General features: G+C 32.3%; 1 protein-coding gene across 48 annotated transcripts in view; it reads right to left on the bottom strand.

Annotated features, from left to right (window-relative positions):
- The window catches only part of Rims1 (regulating synaptic membrane exocytosis 1), a 440,790-nt gene that overhangs the window by 105,796 nt on the left and 311,712 nt on the right, over nucleotides 1-23,282 (bottom strand). For 12 of the 48 annotated variants that reach the window (XM_048805631.1, XM_048805635.1, XM_048805639.1 and 9 more), the window contains 5 exons: nucleotides 20,672-20,755; nucleotides 12,575-12,646; nucleotides 6,515-6,697; nucleotides 5,369-5,481; nucleotides 1,112-1,141 (listed from right to left, as the gene is read on the bottom strand). In XM_048805631.1, coding sequence (XP_048661588.1) covers nucleotides 1,112-1,141; nucleotides 5,369-5,481; nucleotides 6,515-6,697; nucleotides 12,575-12,646; nucleotides 20,672-20,755 — 482 coding nt within the window. Of the gene's footprint in view, nucleotides 1-1,111; nucleotides 1,142-5,368; nucleotides 5,482-6,514; nucleotides 6,698-12,574; nucleotides 12,647-20,671; nucleotides 20,756-23,282 lie in introns of those variants that run through there. The other 36 variants (XM_048805657.1, XM_048805660.1, XM_048805664.1 and 33 more) reach the window with 10 other exon arrangements.

Here is a 23,282-nt window from a genome sequence, read left to right as displayed (position 1 = left end):
TGCAATTTTCCCTTTATAATTGTGAGACACATAACACAGTCCCAGATTCACTGAGTTAGAGATAATATATTTGGGATTTGTGCTTATTAAAACTGTATATATCCATGTGAAATGGAAGGAGGTCAAAATAAAACATCACCTATGTATTCTACTACTGATCAGTAGTGTGAATGGGAAAATTGCTTAATCACTCTGAAATTCAGTTTCCTCATTCACAAAACAGAGATGATGCTATTATCAGCACCAGCTCTGAGGATTACTATGGACAACAAATTAAATCAATCCCCTTTCAAATACTGAATAAAAGTACCTTTATTAAACTATGCAGCATTATATAATTTTAGGCATTACTATAACATTATTACATTAAGTTAAAAACTCATATTTGAATATTATATTTTCACGCCAACCATAATACTGAGCAGGACGTGGTTTGGGCTGTGCATTAAGTGTGGGTGAGGCCTGCAACCAGTTGGTTTTGAAACTCAAGTACAAATACCAAACATAAAATGTGATTCAAAAGACAATAAAGAGGTCAGTGATATATTAATATAGCAGGCTAAAAGGGTTTTCTTTCCTCCATCTCTCAGAAAGAAGGAATCAATGAGTATCATAATGATATTTCCTACCTAGGTAGCAGCTTTCCCAAGGCAGGACTGAAGTGGGGTTAGAATACTAAGATTCCTGCTACCTGGAACATAAAATCCAGGGATTTGCTGCTCCTTCACAACAGATACTATCTGAGGAGAAGGTAAGAATTAAATCCTTTGTCTATGAGAAGAGGGGAATGCAAACAAACAAACATAAGCAAATAAAAAAATTTATTATGTGGTTATATAATATCAATATATATAATATTATATATTATTCTTTTCTAAAGAGAATTGTTTTCTAGTTGTCAATGTAGATAAAACTGTTCTTAAAGTAATGTTTTTCTCTTTGATGTGAACAGCACATAATATAAAAGAATACCAAGTACCCTATAAAATCATTTCAGGGAAATAACTAAATAATTTTCTCATTATTTCCATAAATACAGTTATATAACTCTGGTATATTATAAAAGAAAAGTAAAAATATTAAATGTTTAAAAAGTTACATTAATATTTACCTTTTGTGGAAGAGTTATATTTTTCTTGTTCTTCAATGAATTAAATGCACATAATGATGGAAACAAAAGAAAGAAATCAGCAAATTTATAGTTAGACATGGAAATGTGAATTAACACAATGGCATGAATAATAAAAATGCATAACAAATAATGTGACATGATCAATTGCAATGATAAACCATGAGGAAACCTCAAATATGGTACTAAAATCAATCAAAGGAAGAATGAATACAGCAATTTAAAGATTTTAAATGAAACAAAAAATTGGGATATTAATATGCTTTCATGAAAAGTATGTATCAATAACTTGAAAAGTATATGCAACAGTATTTTTCTTGCCTTTAAAGTATTGCATGTTAGCACCAATATTACTAAAATACTTTTAACTTTTAATGTAAATGTATTTAAAAGCATAGTTAATATTCATAAGAATTATATCAAAAAATGATAAAAATTCATATGATTTGAAATTGCATATGATAAACTCTTAGTTATACTAAAGTATGCTTTTTATCTGTACTATGGAAACTATTCTGTAACATTTTCTACATGGAAAAATATATTCTAATTTAAGTAATTCTTTCTTCTTTCTCAAATTAATTATATATAAATATCCCAAAGTGAAATTACTTGGATTTTAGAAACTAATGTCAGATATTTCATAATATCTAAGTTGTCTCCCTGTCAGTACACTATTTACTGTCCTATACAGATATCTATAAAAGGAAATATCATAAGAGTTTCAGGTAGCAGATGTAATAATGAAACATAAAACAATTGGCACACCACTCTTAATTTATGAATGATCTTTAAATACTTCTTTAAAGACATCCATTTGAGCAAACATACACGCAAAAAAAAATCACTTGATTGGGTTTAGAAAGCCATACATTTTTTTTTTCTCCTCCTGGAGACAAGGTCTTTCTATGTTGCCCAGGCTGGCCTCATATTGTTGGGCTCAAAGGATCCTCCTGCCTCAGCCTCCTGAACAGTTGGGAGTACTGGTGTGCACCACCAAAACCAGCTAGAAAACTACATATTTTTATATAACTGATTATGTTGGCATTAGTCCCTTTACATAAGAATACATTGTATTCTCAGTACATTAGAATACAATGTTGAAATACAATTGAGGAAATTTTATTGAAGTCTTCCCACTGTATTTTCACATACTAGTAGAGTTTCTATATTACAACCTACATTTTCTTTATCTTTATCTCAAAATATGTACTGTAATCATCTCTTTGCTATTTACCCAAATCTATTGTAACAATCACATTTCATGTAGCAAGTAGGCTAACATTCCCCATTTTGGGGGTGGGAAGAACTAAGGATTGAACTCAGGGGTACTCAACACTGAGCCAATCCCCAGCCCTATTTTGTATTTTATTTAGAGACAAGGTCTCATTGCTTAGCACCTTGCTGTTGCTGAGGCTGGCTTTGAACCTGAGATCCTTCTGTCTCAGCCTCCTGAGCCACTGGGATTGCAGGCATGCGCCACCATGCCCACCTCCACTGCCCCATTTTTAAAAGACACTTTAAAAATGCTTTTATTTAAAAATTAAGCAATCTGTTCCAATGTTATGTTGGCCTTTTAAAATAAGAGATACTGATTTTAGGGTACAAGGAGTGTAAAGTAAATCTTATTTATAAGAAAAAAACATATCAAGTCATTCAAATTGTCCTGGCATACATACTAGAAACAATGATATATATAACAGTATACAGAAACAACATGAAAAAAAGTTATTTTAGAAGTGCATCAACAAAGTTGTATAGCTATCCAGGAATATAAACCATTTGAAATATTGGGTCTTAACAATCAGCTTTTAATCAACTCCAGTAAAAGAAAGAAAGAAAGAAACAAACAAAAAACGAAATCAGAAAACCACTCTTCGTTAAAAATGAAAAAACAAAAAATTAAAGAGACAAGAAGTCATTCAAATGCAGGAGAAAATTAATCAATTACAAATAAACTGCAGTTGATATCAATCTTCACATAAGATAAAACTAAATTAAACAAATAATAGAAAAATAAAAAAATAACAATAATCCTATAGCCTCAAGAACAATATTGCAATCAATCTTAAATAGCATGTGCTAAAATCTTACCTAGGTCATTAATCAAATTAAAAATTTACCTTTGAAAATATATTTTAGGACAAATATAGCTATCATATGAGCTGTTCAGTTTGAAATAAATCCATAATAATATGATGGCAGACAGTATAGTATTATTTACCAAAAGTCCCAAATACATATATTAACATCATAAAGTACACCATAAATATTTTGTTTGTAGAAAAGAACACTTATATATAATACATACTTCTTTTTACATTTTACAAAAACTGTATCTATATGACTTTTAGATCTTTTATTTCAAGAACCTCAAATGACCAAAAGTGTTCACTAGTGTATTTGTGATATTAAACAGCAAAAAACAAACAAAAAAATCCGTAATTGTCACTCAATCATTCCCTTCTTCCAACCTCAACTCAATTCTTAAATATTGATGATTTCTCTGAAAGACAACTGTGAATATAAATATCATAAAGAGTAACCCTGATTTTAACAAAACATGAACTTTTAAAAATAAAAAAAATCCAACATACAATCCAACCGATTTTGCAGAAGCAATTCTTATTTCTATGGAAGTAACACAACTACAATCTTGCCATTGAGAATTATATGCAGTGCCATTATATGCTTATGAACCTGTAGAGTGTTTTACTTGTAACTGGAGGAAATGCAAAGAATTTTAGGAGCACATGACTTTTTCAGTATCAATATAACCAGTAACAACAAGTCTGTAGCCAAACACCAAAATCTGTAGTCTTTCAGTTGTGCAACAGGAGTTCAAGAAGAATAATTTACATAAACACCAGTTTTTATTTGTTAAAAAGTTAAGTAATTTCATCTGGGTTAGTTTTAATAACATTCATTATAGATAATTCTCTCAAAATGTTCCCAGAAAAGAGACAAAAAAGTTTGTTAAACATGTAAATTCATAATTTAAATAAAGTAACTGCCATTTTAGAAAAGAAAGTCAGATTTCACAAAGTATTATATTTTCCAGATTAATTGATGCCTTTAAAACAATCCTAAAACCTAAAGCATGATATATCAACAGGAAGTATGATTTTAAAAAATACAAATTCAGAGTTTATTGTACCAGCATTACTCTATTAATAAGTTGATACCTCTTAAAATCAACACTATATTTCTATAATCAACTATTCTGCATGGCAAACTATGCCATATCAGTCTTTGAGACAAAGTATTTATCTTCACAGATCTTTAACATTTCTGTGACACATTCAGTAAAGCACTTCGAGTAATGAGAGAAATGTATCCAGCACACTCAATATGGAGTGAAATGCAAGTTTTACATCAGCAACAATCAACACTGTTGAAAAAAAAATATTCAAAATGTTAACCTTTCAGTTGTTTCACAGGGAGGAAGACTCTCAATGCATGTTCAAATATCAGTTCACTGCATTTACACTACCACTCAATAAAAGTTATTTCAATAATTTTTAAATCCTTGATAAGAAATATGTGATAATGAACACTGATAAATCTTGTCACTTACTGAGAAATGGGCATACAATAAATACTGATTCTTTTAACCCACTATTTAAATCATCTGGCTCATGTAGTTTAAAATTTAGTTTCTGCTATCAAATCACACACACATTCACATGCACACACATGTGCACTCGCTCCTCCCGTTAGGAAAATAATGTATACATGCTCAAAGTGAGAGAATCTCTAAAGTAAGTGCTCTAAGACAGCTTTCCATCTTTAAACTTATATAAAAATACAAGATGCTGTTAATCAAGGTAAAATAAAAATAAAAAAAAACACTAGTAAGGCATTCAAAATGACTTTAATTTTTTAAATATGTTTTAAAAATAGGTTAAGGCAAATCCTCTTTTAACATGTAAAATACCATATCACACTAGGGTTCTCCTAATTTTATCTTCTGTCTTTTTACCTTTGTAAAACCATGTTTGCAGGCCTCCATTCTGATAAGTGACCAGCTAAAACTTGTTGGTTTACTCGGTCAACAAAACTAAGTATATGCCAGGAACCACTGGGGTACTGGGGATAAAAATTCTAAGAAATTTAACTTCTTAGGATTCAGCAAACTACATATTATCCCAAAATATTATTCATTTAATAAAAGGATTATAAAAAGAGGAGGTTCTCAAATCCAAGATTTTTGGACAAGGATCTCTCCATATAGGATACCTTGTTCTATACTGCCGCTTCTCACTGGCACCTGAGGGAGCTGTCTTCCCCTGCGACTGCTGAAGGATGTGTCTGCTGGAGGAGACTGGGTTGGACTTCCTTGTCGATGCATTCTGCAGGCATAAAACAGAGGGAGGGATGAAATTCCAATACAGTCAGACAAAAAATCTTTCCCTTCTTCCTGTTACTATTAAAACAGATATAAAACCTCTAACTGGGTCATTGGAAGCAAAATCAAGTTCTTTTTAATGCTATGTGTAAAAGGAATAATACAAAAGGAGCTCAAAAGAACAGATCAATGTCTTCTACACACAGCTTTGCATAATGAATTCCTGAATGGAGCTGAATCCATTCACTTCTTTTTAACTTTCCATGAAGTTGTGCTTTCTGGGCAAGTTATTCCTGTTTGGTAGTGCTGAAACAAACATATCTAATTACAGCCTTTAGATCTTAAAATATAGAAAAATAACTTATGAGAGGCTGTTGCCTAAAGTGCTCCTATTAAATTGATATTAGAATTACTTAAAACTGACATACATAAATTCTAGTTGGAGATACTTTTACAAATTACCACTCACTTGTACTTTAAGTAGGAAAAACCTTGAAAAGTATTTAAAATAACCCTGGACACATGCTATGAAATATACTGACACAAGGACTAAAATTACAAATGAGAATTTGAGAAGCATGCAGATACATTACTACTGTCCAGGAATAAGCTGACCTCCATCTGTTGGCATTCAAACTTTTTGTTTAACTGAAGAACTTTAAGATGCTCTAAGACTTCACTGAACACATGGAAGGTTATTTTTTTTAATTCCTCTTACACTTTTAAAAAGCAAATACATATTTAATTCCAAATAATTTATCATACAGAATTTCACATAATTAATAAATTGTATATGAATATGCCACAAACAGATGAAAGGACATAACACAGTCAATTTAAGTTTCAATGATAGCTAACTGGCAGAATTAAAGATAGATGCAAGTAGTAGAGGATGTGGAGAGGTTTAAGTGCCACAGGAAAAGAATTAAAACTTATGGTGTCATAATGAGTGAAAGCTTCGAGTGCTCAGGAAGATACAACACCACACCAACACCCGGAGGCAGGACATGAATGCTGGGCTGACACTGAATAGCAACCTTGTCAGAAGCGGAGAAGGTGGCGCCGACCCTCCAGGGGCAAGGTGGTGCATAGAACACAGTGCTCTGACACTAGAGTGCTCACTCGACCTTGAGCGAGCGGGATGTTTTCCCCTAATGACTGGTTGATCAGTCGCTCTTGGGGCTGCGTGTCCCCTTCTAGAAAGACATGGTGGGAGAACCCTAAAACATTAGGGCCAAAAAAGATCTTCAGTCAGCAGGTTCACATTAATTTTATACCAACACATCTGTCCAAGGAAAACCTGGTTACTCTTATAAGACAGTGATTTTTTAAAGAACCAGAAGAAAACCAGTCACACAATTACTGAAATGAAATTCAAATCAAACTGACAAGTTATTATTGCAAATGTGAATGTCATATAGTTTTTAAAGGGTAAGTCTAGGCTGCTCTGATATAATGAACCTCCTATAAGTTCCACAGGGACACAGAGTTCTGTCTCTCATCTTTTTCTGAGCTCTATCTCCAGTGCTAAAACATAGCTGCATGGAAAGCAAGAGCTCAACACAGATATGTTGATTGAATGAGTCAGAATAATTAGAATGATGAACATGGGGATACTTCAAGTACATGCCTTCAAGAAGAAATAGTGCATGGTAGAAATCTTTGTATATTTTTACAAGGTTCATAATGTTTATTTGCAATAAGCAAGTTCATGGCAAACAGCAAAAGGAGGATGTCTTCTGAGATTAATCTAAGGAGATTAAAAACAGACTAATATTAAAAATGCAGAATGTCTCATTAATTCATATAATTAGGTGCCAGTGGTTGACATGTGAGAAAAACATGTTTTTGGATATAACAGTATCTAAAAAGATATCTATCAACATATTGACAACTATCTCCAAATGGTGTTCCAAATTTTTATGGAACCAATTTCTGAATTAAGGATTAAGAATAAAAAAAAACTTATGTTTAAAATATATTTAAAACAAATACTTTTGCCTTTTTCATAATTTTCAGTACACTTTAAATAAAATTCATAATTAAAATACCTATTATGCCAGAAGAAATTAAATAACATCTCATTTTTTGGGGGGGGGATTGGGGATTAAACTCAGGGGTACTTGACCACTAAGCTACATCCCCCTATTTTGTATTTTATTTAGAGACAAGGTCTCACTGAGTTGGTTAGCACCTCAACATTGCTGAGGCACTCTTTGAATTTGCAATCCTCCTGCCTCAGCCTCCAGAGCTTCTGGGATTACAGGTGTGTGCCACTGCATCTGACCAACATCTCATTCTTTTTTTTTTCTTTTTAAGAGAGAGAGTGAGAGAGAGAGAGAGAGAGAGTGAGAGAGAATTTTTTTTTAATATTTATTTTTTAGTTTTCGGCGGGCACAACATCTTTGTTTGTATGTGGTGCTGAGGATCAAACTCGGGCCACACGCATGCCAGGCGAGCGTGCTACCACTTGAGCCACATCCCCAGCCCCAACATCTCATTCTTTTAAAGCAATGCTATAAAATTGACGTACTAAGTAACTTGAAGTGGATAAGAATAAAGAATACATATTGGCTACCAAAGTATATTAATGAGTACTTTATTCAATCTGTATTTATATTGATAATCTTTTTTTAAGTAAAATAATTTTCATAGTTACAGTAATTTTGATTCAGGCTATCTCTTCCATTTTAGAACAATAAAATGGCAAATATCAGTATGAAGAGAACAAAAAGGTACAGCTTAGGTCTTTCATCTTCTTGAGTTATAGATTAATGTTTTATCAGATCCTATTTTATATCCTGAAACATGGATTATTACCTCCATTTCCAAATGAAGATAAAAAAGGAACTGACAATATTCCATTTTATTAAAATATTAGTATTAATACTTAATATTAAATCATTCATTCTGAATTGACTTTCACATTATTCAAATGTATAAATTTGATAAGGGAAGGATTACATGACAAAGTTCTTTTAAATGACACTGAGTGAATTTTATCTATTTTTTCCTTTAGAAGCCATCATGATTAGAAATTTTAACAATCCTATTCAAACTAAACATACTGAATGTGGTCTAAAATTCAATCATACATTTTTCACCCAAGTACTGAGAAATTCCATGGTCATTACAATTTCAATAAAATCTTGTGCTCTTCCTTTATGCAATTTATAAGTACCAAAGAACAACTTGAGTGTGACATGAGATGTGAATAATTTAGATGTGCAACCAAACTAAATAGCAAAGATACAAAAAGCAACTTCAGGTGAAAATAAATTTCCTGGTTGAATATTATACAGTTCCAGAATAGGTGACTTAATGCATCATTTGTTGAGCCACATGGAGGCTCGCAGAGCCTGAAAATAGCCTATGATATTTGAGATTAATCATTTAGTAAGATTGGTTTATCTTTCACATGAAATAAAAGCCCCTCAATAATGAAGCAGTTCCTGACATTAGCCAGTGTGGACAAGCAGGAGAGTACAGAACAAAGAATACATAGAAAGCTACTTTGCCTGAGGAAGAGAGGGGATGTGGCAGCAAGCTGAATTATAGGAAGGGAAACTGGAGAGAGGAAATGCAGAACTTGAAGAGAGATGAGTAGGATTTTGGAGAGGAGAGATAATGGATACAAGTATGATTTGTTTTAGGAAAATTAATCAAGAAATTCCAAAGTATTTGAGTGAAAAGCTTGGAGAATCCAGGCTGTAATGCATTGATCTTTTCAATGAAATGAGGTGTGATAAGAACTTGAGGATGCGAAAAGAATGACAGAGGTTTAGAACAACCATGTCAGTGAACATGGAAGGGAGGGAATGATGGATAAGCAAAATGGTAAGAACTTTACTGATCATCAGTGCAGGGCATCTGTACATGCCAGGCATTGAATGTGTGTGCATGCTATGTGTGTATACACACACATACTTATCTATGTATACTTTTTAAAATTCTTACACCCTGAGAACTATAATTATTACTATTGTACATATGAAAAACTGAGGATCATAGTGACTTGCAAAAAGACAGAGATAGAATGTGTTGGAGTTAGGATCCACACAAGTATGTTGTGCTCCAACATTTGCTCTCTTTTCTGCTTATTGAGATAGTATTTGTTTCTATACCATAAAATGAAAAACAGTAATTTCACATCTCGGATATGCTATCAATTTTTTAGTACAAAACATAAAATATATGCCCACATATAAAGTTGCTTGGAAGGACTTGAAAGAATTATGCTTTGATATTTGTAGGATAGAAACAAATGGAAAATGGCATCTAACTAACGAGAACCCATTCTGCCATATATAAACATGTATACTGCATACTCTGTCTTACTATCTCTAAATGCATATCTAAATACTTAACTATAAAATTTGTTCCATGCCTATGTTCTTCACCTAAAACTTGGACTTAAGTTATACACATTTCTCAGCAAAACTTTAAATCTTTAGTCAGATATTTCTATTGCTGAAAATAGGACTTGCAGAAATTGCTTCTATTGACATAAAAAAGTCCAGTTTTATTTTTTTTGTTTGTTTTACTGACTTATTAAAGGATGGTATACCACATACATGTGGTATTTGAAGTCATCAAAATAACTCCTCCTATGATGGCCCCTTACAGAGCAGCACAGGCACTTTCCAAAAGCAACAGCACAAAATAAAGCATACATTTAAGCAAGGCTAAGTAGATGTCTAAACAAACCATCCACAGTCAGGATGCAGAGTGTTGGTTCCAAAAGAAGAAAAGTCACCAGAATAGAATGTAGAAAGGATGCTAGCAGTTCTCAGAGGTGAATTTACATGGAGGAGAAAAGCTAAACTTTTATGAAAGAGCTTCCCAAGCACAGAAGACAGAAATCAGTTCTGCCTGTCTTCTATCTGTAACTGACTATTATATTTTTCAAAATATTTTCTTATTAGCTATTCCTCATGGGGACAATTTGCTGATGCCAACAAAGGGTCTTTAAGCCATGTTATTTTCACAGTAATTTTTGCCAAAAATCAATGCATGATGGAGTGGTATGATTCATGTTTGTAAGTTGTTAACTCCCAAAGGTAGAAAGATTCACTGTCCAGGCGGAGAGTGTATCTAAGAGGTAGAGAGCTTTCCTAGCATGCATGAGGCCCTGGGTTTGATCTTCAGCACAGCAAGGGGAAAAAAAAGTGAATGTGAAAAGCACTATGACCTTACTTCACCTGTAGTTAGGTGGAAACTATGTTGTCTTCTGAAGAAATGAAAACAAATGTAACCTAGAAAATCCAAATTAATTCTTCTGTACCTAACTATTCAATAATTCACTTAAAGCTACCTATGTAATTCATAATGTTCTACTAAAATTCAACTAAGAGATTTAATTATAACCAAACAAACCTACATGTATAAAAGGTTAGAGTTACCTATTTGAGAGAGCTGGGCTGAGATTAAAGAATGTGAAAACAGAAATGCAATTGGTATTATTTAATTTCAGGCTGTCTATGTAACTGTCAGAACTCTGTGCTTCATTTTCTTCCCAAAGTCCAATTCCTTTTCCAATTTAAGACTTTTTTGAGTCCCCTGCATCCTTATTCCTCTGTAAATTAAGTTCTCCATGTACCACTGCTAGGAGTAGACTTCATCTCCTTTACTCATGACCTGACATGTCCCATATCTTCTCACTTTTCAGGTCTTAACTCAGTGGCAATATCCTCTATATCCTTTAGGAAGATTTCCTTTTTCTTTTTCCTCTCTCTCTCTCTCTTTTTCTCTCTGTTGTTGCTGTTGTTGTTGTTATTGCTTAGGACATTGATTCTTGAACTTAGCACATAACTTGGCACATGCTTGTTAAATGAACGAATCACTGAACTGTACAGATTCTATCTCAAATAAGCCTGCTATGATAACCTAGCTGGTGCCCTGCAACCAACCTTGGTCTTTCCATCCACCTTCCAAAATGTTCCCAAGGTGATCTATAATTTTGTAAGTTAAAATCAATCTCCACCCTCCTGTGTTTAAAGCACATCAATGGCTCATAAAGTTGTGGAGGTTCTTTGGTACACCATTAACAAGGCAGTCTTGTCATTCATTTAAACTCTCAGGATGTCTCTGTTTTTATTTTCAGTATCCATTTTCAACTCCCTGGATCCTGTTCTCCATTCCAAAACTGGTACATTTTCTATAAACTCAAAAAGATATTTCAAGTTTTAGTATTTTTTTTACATTGTTCCCTCTCATGAAACAGTCTACTTTTCACATCTGCTTTTATCTATCTAGACTTAGTTCAAGTGATATCTATTTATCAAACAGTTTAATTTCATTCTGACCCTACATATCTGTTTTTACACTACCTGTGCATACCTCTGTAGTAACAGCTGTGATGTCTGAATGCATTCATTCTTCTACATCTATGTCCCTACACCTGCTCTCAACAATTGTTGAGAATTAAATGAAAAATTTTTGAGAATTAAATGAAAAACTGAATATGTTATCATTAAACATATTCATATATTATTATTATATAATATTATAATACTTCATATTTTTATTAAACTGAACAAATGAATGTGTTATTTGGGATTTATAAGTGTTTTCTGTAATATTGTTCCTAAAAAAACTAAAAAAAATGTGTGGAATGTGATGAATTGTATACAGGTCAGTAATTCCTTATAATTTTTGCATAAAATCAGCATTTGTCTATGGTTACAAAACACAAGAGTCACATATTATCCTTTTGAAGAAAAGAGACTTTTTCAAAGATGACATTATTCATATACGTAACACGTATTTAACAGATTTGCATATTCCAGGCATTATGTTTGTGGAAATATTTAATATAATCTCTGAAACAAGAAAGTCCCAATAGTATATAAAAATGAATGTGGGTTTAATCCTCATTAGTAATCAGAATGACCATGAAAAGAATGTGATTTTCTTTTAAACCTCCAAAATAACCCTTTATTTCTTCAATGAGACTATTCCCACAAAGGGGCAAAATTATTTACATGAAATTCTTTAAACATCACAACCTGTGTTTAAGAACTGCATAAGTGACATGAGAGAGGAATGCCCTGAGTGTAAGAAGGAAGGACGGCAGCACAGCACAACACCGAGCCTACCTTTCTGCATCAGAGGCAGTGCCTTTCCTAGTCTGTTTTTGGATGCTAGATCTTTCAGACTTTCTGGAGTGCCTGTGGAATGAAATGTTAAAGAAATACAAAATATCTGATGAATAAAGCTACATCAACATCATACAATGATAAAAACAATAGACATGAAAATGACAACTATTTTACCTAAATGGTTTTGTCAGTCAATACTTTTCAAATTAAAAAGTAAATAAATAAAAATTTTAAAAAAATCAGAATTGGTGCTGGATGGAAGACAGGAGTTGCCAACAGGAGACACTAGATACTGATGTTTCATTAGCCTAGACAAACAGGTCTACAGCAATGATCTAACACAGATCCCTGCTAGCAACTCTGCCTCCCCTTGATGAATAAACAGATTTAATGGTGAAGTACAATGATGATAAATATGACCATGGTGGTGGGTTAGGTGCTGAAAGACCAAGGAGGGGTGATGTACCCTCTACTTCTTAAAGGTTCAAACTTGCTGCTACAAAGTTGCTCTTTTCTTTTTTCTTTTTTGCCTCAAAATTATAGAGAAAAGAGAAGGAAAATGCTAAGGTGTAAGATTTTGACATAAGTGAAAGTATTTAAATCTACTATTTAAAGCATTTTTAAAATTGTCATAAGGATTTCTTGGTAATACTGTTGCATTTTAAAAAGTTAATCATATGTTACAAATCAAAGAATTAATAAAGTCCCCAATATATTTTCTAAAAGTACACATATACACTCAATATTTGGAATCTGAAGTTTTTTCATATATATGTATGTGTGTGTGTGTGTGTGTGTGTGTGTGTGTGTGTATATATATATATATATATATATATATATATATATATATATATATATATATATATCCTACATCCCTAAAGCACTTACATGTGCCCATTTAGACCAAAATGTCTGAACTAATCTAGCTATGTAAAATTTATTATGTACACTTAAGGTATGCATGATGTTATAAATTAAATACATATTGTAAAATAGTTACTATACTGGAATTAATTAACATATCCATCATATCACAGTTACCCACAGAAAACTACATATTTGAAATAAGTAATACAAAATATTGTAGTCTAGAACTTATGCCTTTAAAAAATCATACAAAACATAATAATATACATTTTTACATTGTTTATTGAATCACTACAATTTATACTTATTTTCTTTCCTGATACACCTTCCTTCCAATAATGTTGAGACCAATATCTGTCTTTGCTTATCAGTGTCAGACATCCTAAATGAATCAAAGAATGAAGGCAGTTTTCACAGTGTGTATAGTATTGAGACTACTCCTCTTTCACACTATCTTTTTCTTACAATTCAGGGTTTCCGCTATGTGTTCTTCACCTGCTACCATTCTGAAATCTCATTTCTGAGTTGAAAAAAGGGACGAAATAGAGGAGAAAGTTGTCTCCCACTCACCACATTCCCTTATTAGTTGGAAAAGAGTGGGTTTGGTATAATGAAAGATAATGGTATGCCAGGTGCACTGAAGGAGTATGAACTCATTTAACCTTCAAAACAATCCTTTAAGAAGGTGTCATCTCCATTTTCTCCATTATCACAGATGAAGCAACTGGCACAGGGCAAGGCCACTCAATAATAAAGTAGCAAAGCTGGGAACATATCTATCTGGTTCCATCCAAAATTGTGTGGAGAAGGTAAATTCTGATGCATTTTCTAAGGTTGCATCCTTCAAGAAGGAAAGATCCCATGAAATATGGTATAGGTTTGGGAAAGTACAAAGAGAAAATTCTCCTTTTCACATTAAGGAAATGTAAAAGGAATTTACTTTACTGGTGTATGGTCAGGAGAGGAGACTTTGCGACAACTGAAGTGCATGGTACATGCTGAAATCAACAGGGGATGCCTGTTATGGTTTCTGGCAAGGGAGGCTTGTTCCTGAAGCACAGGGAAGGAGGGATAGACACAGCACAAAGTTGTGAAGAAGGGGATGAGAGGCAGAGTGAGTAAGTCTGTAGCCCAGGAGGTATCTGAATTCAAAGAAAAGGCAGCATAGTCTTTATGGGTAATTTATGCTTGGTTCCAACAGTGCCCAGGACAACTGTCTGGGAGAACAAATGTTTCTTTTCTCATCTTCAGCACAGGGAAAGCAGGTGTCATTATCATCAAGGATTTTTCAATCAGTCTTTTGTTAATGCAAAAAATGCTTGTTGAGTATGTATATGGGCCAGGGTCTACTCTATTTGTGTGAAATACGTCTATGAACAAAGCACTGATTTCAAGCAATTTACCTTTTACTTGTAGAAGATAAAAAATAAACAACAACAAAAAATCACATACAATTCTGTTGTGCAGTGTGGGAGAAGGTAATAAATGATAACAACTGCAAAAACAGAAACCAGGCCCAGAGAATCAGAAATGTGATCTGGGGGACTGGGAGCAGCTACAGTTTGCAACCTTAAGCAGAGTGGCCACGAAAGAACCACTGAGTTAGTGACATTTTAGCAAACCTGAAGATGAAGAAGTTAACTATGGTTTATATTAAAGGAAAGAAAATCTCAAAAGCAACAGCAAGAGGGCAGGTGCTAAGGCAGATGTGAGACTAGTACATTAACCAGTACAGCAGGATTTGAGGGAGATGAGTTAGATGAGAAGAGTCTGGGGGAGGTAAGAGAGGGATTGGACAGAACACAGTGAATCTACCTCTGCCCAGTAAAAAGGCTATTCACATCTCTTAGAATCTGCCTGCATTTCTTCTTATGCCTGGTAAATGTTATTCATTTTCTAGATTGGATTGAAATTTCACTTCCTTGGTAAAATTTTCAGACTCTTCTTCCTCTTCTCATCTCCTAAAACTTATTGGAGTCATATACTAGATGGATTATGATTTTTTTTTACCTGCATTATCTCATCTAATCTTGCCAACTCAAAGAGACAGGTAACACTTTTATCTTTGGAAGAATAATGAGATAGAGGTTTGCAAAGGTTAAATGATTTATTTTTACACAGTCACTAAATGTCAAGTCAGAGGTGAACTGAGAGTCTCAACAGAAGTAATCACATTGCATCTCTGGCTTAAATGAAATAGGAACATGCTGACTAAAGTATGGACTCTGATCAGATTAGATTTAATCTCAGCTAGGTGGCTTTTTATCCTCTCTGTTTTTCCACATGCAAAGTGGTATGTTTCCTAATTCTAAATAGTCCAATATTGCCTAATATTTATATTATATGTCATTTTTGTAATTTGACACAGAATCGACATTGTAGTATTTTCAGCATTCCTTAAAATAGCAAGTGATTAAGAGTGCTCAAAGTATTGCTTTATATTATAATATATATTTGGTTTTGAATGTAAAGACACTTATTATTCTATAAGCATTAATAAGTAGGGCTTCATACATGTACCCTTTTTACATTTATTTTTAATCTTCTAGTTAAGGATACTCCTTTTTATTCTTCAAATGCCATTAAAATTTCATTGCATTAAAGGTTCTTCTAAATATTCGTACCAAGGACATGTCTTTATAATTCTTCTAACCACTTAAAAAGAATTCCTCAAATAGAACTAAAATGATAGATACATAATTGCAGGAATTGAGTGTCAACCAACACCAAAGAAGAAAATAGGAAATTCTAATGTCTTTTCTACCCTTAATCCTAAATCCTAGCTATGAATATATTGTACATTTAAAACACAACTATCCCTTGGAGTAAATAAAGGCTGAAGTTATAAATAATAGTAAAGGTCAGAAAAATCCATTATATTCATGTACTATACAAGTGAAAAGACTGATCATGTAAACACACAAGGTATCAGAGTAGAATGAACTCCCTCCTACACTTAATATTATTCCTCATAAGTTTCTTGTAGTCCAGAACCAGGTCTCTTTCAGTTATTACCATAACTACTTAGTACACAGTAGTTCAAATGAAAGATGAATGAATGGTTCAAACACTATTGTCACAAATGACAGGGTATCATTCTTAAGGCTGAATAGTACTCTATTGTATATATATACTACATTTTCTTTATCCATAAGCTATGGACACTTAGCTTGTTTCCTTTACTTGGCTACTGTTCATAGTGTTTCAACAAATGTGGGGTCGAAGGCTGGGGAGTGTGTGTGGGGGGAGGGTTCATCAACAGGTAACAAGTTATAGCTAGACAGAGAAAAAAGTTAAGGTGTGCTATTGTACAGTTATATGACCACAGAAAATGATATTTCAAAAAGCTAGAAGAATTTTGAGTGTTTTCACCATAAAAAGTGAAAAATGAGGAAATAAATGTTAACTCTGATTTATATATTACATGCAGTAAATATATACATATTATTATATATGCATATATATATGTACATACATATATATATATATATATATATATACGACAAATACGTGTACTAAAATATCACATGATACCCCACAAATAAGTAGCATTTTTATGTTTTTATGTATATATTAAATTTAAATATTAACAAGTTTTATTTTGTATATTATCATGGAATTTGACATTTAAAAATTATAATTAGCATAAAATAAACTAGGGATATGAAATCTAGTCCCCATTTGATCAGTTTAGAAATAAAGCTATGCATCATTCTCTGGGCTGAAGAAAATATAAAATACCACAAATAATGAATGACCTCTGGTTTATTGTCTTACTCATTCTAATTTTCAGTCATTATTTAGGCTCCAATATATGTTTTAATCATAATACAACAAGGCAGCATAGTCTTAATTTTAGAATCATATTAAACATTAGAATTCAGTTGGTCCATCTACATCTCAGTACATTTACAGATAAGGAAACTGAGTCCCATAACATTTAAGTGACTGATTCAAGGTCATATAGGCCTTAATTATGTTGGTAAGGACACTGCCTTCATGTCTTCATGTCCTTAATTTCTCTGTTCTTTAAAAAAAAATGTTTTTCTTCTATTGTTATCAATACTTTATTATTCATAAATAATATTTCTTTGGTTTAAAAACACAAGAACCAGAATTTTTATTTCCTTTTTCATTCAAAATGTTTACGGCTATATGATTTTAGCTTTATGCTTACTAGTTTATAGGTTACTGATGAACTTATTTAAAAGCTATGAAAGTACATTAAAATGTAAATGTAAAATTTATGATTAAATTAAAGCAAGAGTAATAATCAGAAAATGAAAATGTTTCTAATTAAAACTGAATTCTTTTGAAACTCCATTTAGAAGTATTATTCCCTCTTTATGTAAACTTAATTGTGAAGATTTTTAACATGTACCAAAGAGATAATTATTAAAAGCTGTTGCTACTTTCCTTTTCTCTTCAATAACTAATTTAAGTTAGAGTAATTTCCTGAATACATTGGTAACTAAAGCTTTTCTGAAGATATTAAAATTCACGTAAAAATTAATATGTTAAGAGTCTAATATTGGAATGTTATTTTCGAAATACTCAAATGTGGTCATGATACAAAACATTCAAATTCTGCACATATAATTCCCTGGCTGCCAAGTCTCCCAGGATAAATTTCAAGTAATGTCCATTTTACTTATAAATATTCAGCATATCAAAATCTGACACTGTGTTCATTTTATTTTAAAATTGGCAGGATCTGAATGAGTAAAAATGCTTCTGGGAGGTGACATGCAAGTAAGTGCTCCTTAAGCTTTATCATGTGGTTGGCATGGCTACCTATGAATTTAGCACTAGTTGATTATGATTTCTCATTTTTATGGGAATGTATCATTTTAACTTAATAAAATTTTATTTTAAACTATTTTCTACTCTCTACAGTAATAAATCATGGTATCAAGTCATTTAAAATGCATTTCTTAGCCAGATTTGGTGGTGCACACCTGTAATCCCAGACACTTAGAAGACTGAGGGAAGAAGATCACAGGCTTAAATTTAGTGAGATCCTGTCTCAAAATAAAAATTGAAAAATATCAGAGGATGTAGTCCAATTGTAGAGCACTCACTTGGCATGCATGAGGCTCTGGAATTGATTCCTAGCACTACACACACACACACACACAAACACACTCACACACACAAATATATTTCTTTTCATTGAACAATAGGCATTATTTACAAATAAGTCATTATAAAAAAACAGCAAAATGTTCCTAGTGTGGTGGTGTACACCTGTGATCCCAGTGGCTCAGGAGGCTGAGGGCAGAGGACTCCAAGTTCAAAACTGGCCTCAGCAATTTAGTGAGGTCCTTAGCTCTATCTCTTAATAAAAACGTAAAAAGGGCTGGGGATGTGTCTGAGTGGTTAAACACCGCTGGATTCAATCCCAGATACAAACAAAACAAAACAAAACAAAAAAACAGCAAAATGTATTAAGTTTTACATTTTATGTTCCCTTTAATAATCTTATCTAAAATGTTCACCTCTTAGTCTTACAACACACACGCACACACACATACACACACAATCTAGGAAAGCAACAAAATTTATTCATGTACCATAAATGAAGCTAATGTATATCTTATATATGTAAAAGCTGAAGCTATTATTTGGTTTCTATTTTTCTCAATCAATGTCCAGATAAGATTACATTTATATATATTACAAAGACCAACATATGTAATTGTCCTATACTTGCTCATTACATTAGATGAAACTGTTGCTTTATTTGTTCTAAAATAAATTCAAGGATTTTCCAGAATTATCTTTTTTAGAGGGAAATTCTAAGTTTATCTTTGACCCGGATATTATCTCTCTTAACCACTGCTCTGCTATTAAAATAGTGTGCATAATAGGGAGAAATAACAAGCATTTATTGAATGAATGAGTAGCAATATAGAACTAATTTACACAACTGCATTATATTTAATTTAAATGACTTTACACTTACAATAAATTTTAGATTGGAGACTTTACTAATTCTTCTAGTCCCAAAAATTCTAAACCAGATAGTAGCAGAGGCAATTAATTTTAAACTCCAAATATATAAATATAAATCACATGAACAGGTAAATGTCTTACAAATTTAAAATGCTAAAATATTTTGAAACCTTCATAAAATATCAATTTTTGGTCTTTCCCAACATTTGTAAAATGACAGTAAATTTTGCTAAGTGACAGTGTTTAGTTTTTCTATCAAATTGAAATCCACAAATTACCTTGATTGTGTAGAAATACAGAAAATAAATTATACAACTTTTCACTAAGGGTACAATTACACCACTATATATATTCAAACACTTAACAGACCCTGTATGCCCATATGACTAGTGGTCATTTAGCTAGGTGTTCTGTTTCAGAGATACCATATCTATTTATATACTAAATAAATACTATCCATGTGTTGACTGAATTTCTACTGCAGAAAAGTATCTCAGACACTTTGCGCGACCAGTTGGGAAAAATGTTGAAAGGTAAAAACTATACATAACAAGCACAATAAAATATGAAAATTGGGTTAACTGCAAACTGAGAAAAATGAAGCAATTGAAAAGTACATATTTTGATACCTCTTAAAGATTATCTTGAAGTGGATTGAAAGCACTGATGCTATTTTTAAAGACCTACCTGATAGACTGACCCTAGTCCTTGAAAATATTTTGTTTAAAAACATTATATACATAAAACTTAAAAGAACTGGGTGTCCTACTTTAAACCAGACATTTTTTAATATACCCCAAAGCCTAAACTTCTTGAATAAGCTTATACAGTAACAAATCAAGGAAACTGAAATTAAACTGTCAACCAATATAACTAAGAATAGGCTGGGTGACAAATTCTAATATACTATAAAGCATCTGAGAATTTTTATTTATTTACATAAAAGCAAAAGTAATATACAATTAATACATCAATATTTAATAGTCAATATTCAATAAATATGCTGCAATAAATGCTCATCAAGATAGAACTCTTTCAAATGGATCCCAACTTTACTGTGTTTAAATGATACCATATTCTATACTACTCTCATTTTAGTAGATATTCTGAGGTGCTTTATTAGAGCTGGGTGCAATTACTGACAGAATCGCAACATATCTAGCTCTGGTTCCTGAAAGCAAATATGTCACACCAACATTTTTCTTGGTTATCCTTCACTTGGTGGCCTAGGAGATTCAAGTAGCCACTTGTCTGTTAGGACATGACTAGTACCTGTCATTCTCCGGAGATGCATGCTGGATTTGAATCCTGGGGCTAGGAGGTCGTCTCCTATCTAGGGAGGGGGACCATCTACCCCTGGTTGCCCAGTGAACAAGACAGGAAAAAACAGGACATTTAGTAACTCCTAAAATAAAAGAACATATGGAACAACAGGACTGGAATAACACCCCAAAAAGACAAAGTGTTTATACTTTGCTCTATAATTTAATTTTCACTTTTACAAGCTCAGAAAGATAAGTTATAATATTATAAGGAAATAAAATCTGTAATCTTACAAGTGAATATAGAAAAACACGTTTGGGAAGATGTTTAGAACCCATCAAGTGTAATTTTGTTTCATAAAAATGTGCCTGTGTGTATACATATCTATATTCATACATAAATATGAATATAATTGTTTCAAAAGATGCATTGTTAAGAATCTCACTTATGTTTGTATAAAATAAGTTTAATACACCACTACTGCTTATTTGATACCAGAAGGGAAAGTACTGGTGGCAAATGTCAGGTGTGTGAATTTAACACAGGAACACAGTTACATGGAAGAAATACAAATACTCTTAAGTATTGAAACAATGACATGAAATAATTCATGGGAAGACTCTGAGAGAAGTTTTAACAAAATTTCTTGCACCAAACTGCAGCTAATTACTCACTGATAAATTAAAATATGGAATACAGACCCCAAAAAAATGGCAAATTAGCATTGTGCTTAAAAATTCTGCTAACCTTTATGTGCAAAAATGTCTTTCAATTGGTTAAACAGTTGTATTTTGTTTCCATATTTACACCAACATTTTTTTGTGTGTGACTAACAGGTAGACAAAAGTTTGAAACTTCATTGATTCTTTTATCAAAGTATCATGAGATTTATAACCATAATTATGGAAATCTACTTGAAAACTAAAAAAAGGGAATTAAGGTCAAAACAAGCCAGGCTTAAATTTCTTTTTTCTTAATGTATTAGATAAGAACTATTTTAGGATACTTTCTCTAGATATTGTCTTTTTCATATACAACAAGGGGCTCATTTACATATAAGATTTTATAATAACAAAAGGAGATTAGTCCTTATGATTCTTTTAAAAAGTCATCTTTAGGGCTGGGGTTGTGGCTCAGTGGTAGAGTGCTCGCCTAGCATGTGCGAAGACCTGGGTTCGATCCTCAGCACCACATAAAAATAAATAAATACAATAAAGGCACTGTGTCCAACTACAACTAAAAAATAAATATTAAAAAAGGAAAAAGTCATCTTTATGTCATTATACCTTGACTTACTTTATTTATTCAACTATAGGACAAAAGCAGCAAAGGCTGTCAACTTGTTGTTTTGAAATAATTTGAAAATATAAAAATAGTTAGTATTTTTCTGTGAAGTACTAATTTTAACTTAACAGGGTTATTAGTAACCTTCCTTCCTGAGGCAAAATTCCAGTCCTGTGTTTATTTAAACATGATAGTAAAAAAACAAAACTAACAAAAACCACAGCTATAGTTATGAAACATGCAGTGCAAGCTATGGAGGAGGAAGGTGAACATTCAGAAACAAGCAACTGTGAAGGCAATCTACTAAGAGGTCATTTTTGAATAATATTTAGCATAATACATATATCTCTATACCCAAAGTCCTTCTGAATATGCTGATATATAGAAACCATATAACAAATATTTTGTTTTTCCCTCATATAGTGGATATGATGAGGGCAAGATCTATTTATACCTAATTTTTTGTCCTAAGAACAGACATCACTTAAGTTTTAATATCACATAGTTGGGAATTTCAAATATACTAGTATATTTTATATGCTTTTAAAATGTGTGAAACTTTCTCTTTTTTCTATCACATAGAAAGTCCAAAAGTAGTACCTTTGTGCCGTTCTCTCTCCTCCTTTTTAGTTATTGATAAATATACAAAGCTTCAAGTTCAGTTTCTATTTTCATATATGGCAGTTTATGTTGGAAATTTTAATCATGATGTTGAACTAAACCAACCCTTTCCTGATTACTTTTACAAACCATCCTCCATCTATGTTAGTTACTTTTTTTTAGTAAATTATTAGTACTTTGTCAAGTGTTCTAAATTCATTAATACAGGAACACCTACTTGTTGAATGATTATTTGAAAATATTTAAATAGACAATAAATAAGACTTTAAGCTTTGTGGTAATCCAGGCAAGAAATGAGATCCCGTAAGTAAAAAATTAACAGTGATGATATACGTTGGAGACTCACTGATGAGATATAAAGGAAGTACAACTCATGGGCCCCTGTAAGCAATTAAATGATGGTTATATTGTGGCTTTCCACCCTTGCCCTGATAAACATTACAGCGAATGCATATTTAAATGTGCTAATCCATGCTTGCATAAATATATACATCCTTTATTGATGCATTTTTCTTAGCAGTACATTCATTATCTAAAATGTAGCAGCTTCATCATCTAAAAGAAAAATTGTATGGGGATCATTCATTCCATAAATAGCACAAATCAAAAATACTTATGAGGTATTATAATACAAATTGAAAGCAAATGAGATAACTGACTACACGCCCATGTATTTTATTGTGTATTCCTATTTAACACATCAGTCCTTCAAATA

This window comes from Marmota marmota, unplaced genomic scaffold (assembly GCF_001458135.2).
Source record: "Marmota marmota marmota unplaced genomic scaffold, marMar, whole genome shotgun sequence".
NCBI classification, from domain to species: domain Eukaryota; kingdom Metazoa; phylum Chordata; class Mammalia; order Rodentia; family Sciuridae; genus Marmota; species Marmota marmota.
Note: the sequence above shows the minus strand (reverse complement) of the source record. Positions and strands in the feature narration are given on the sequence as shown.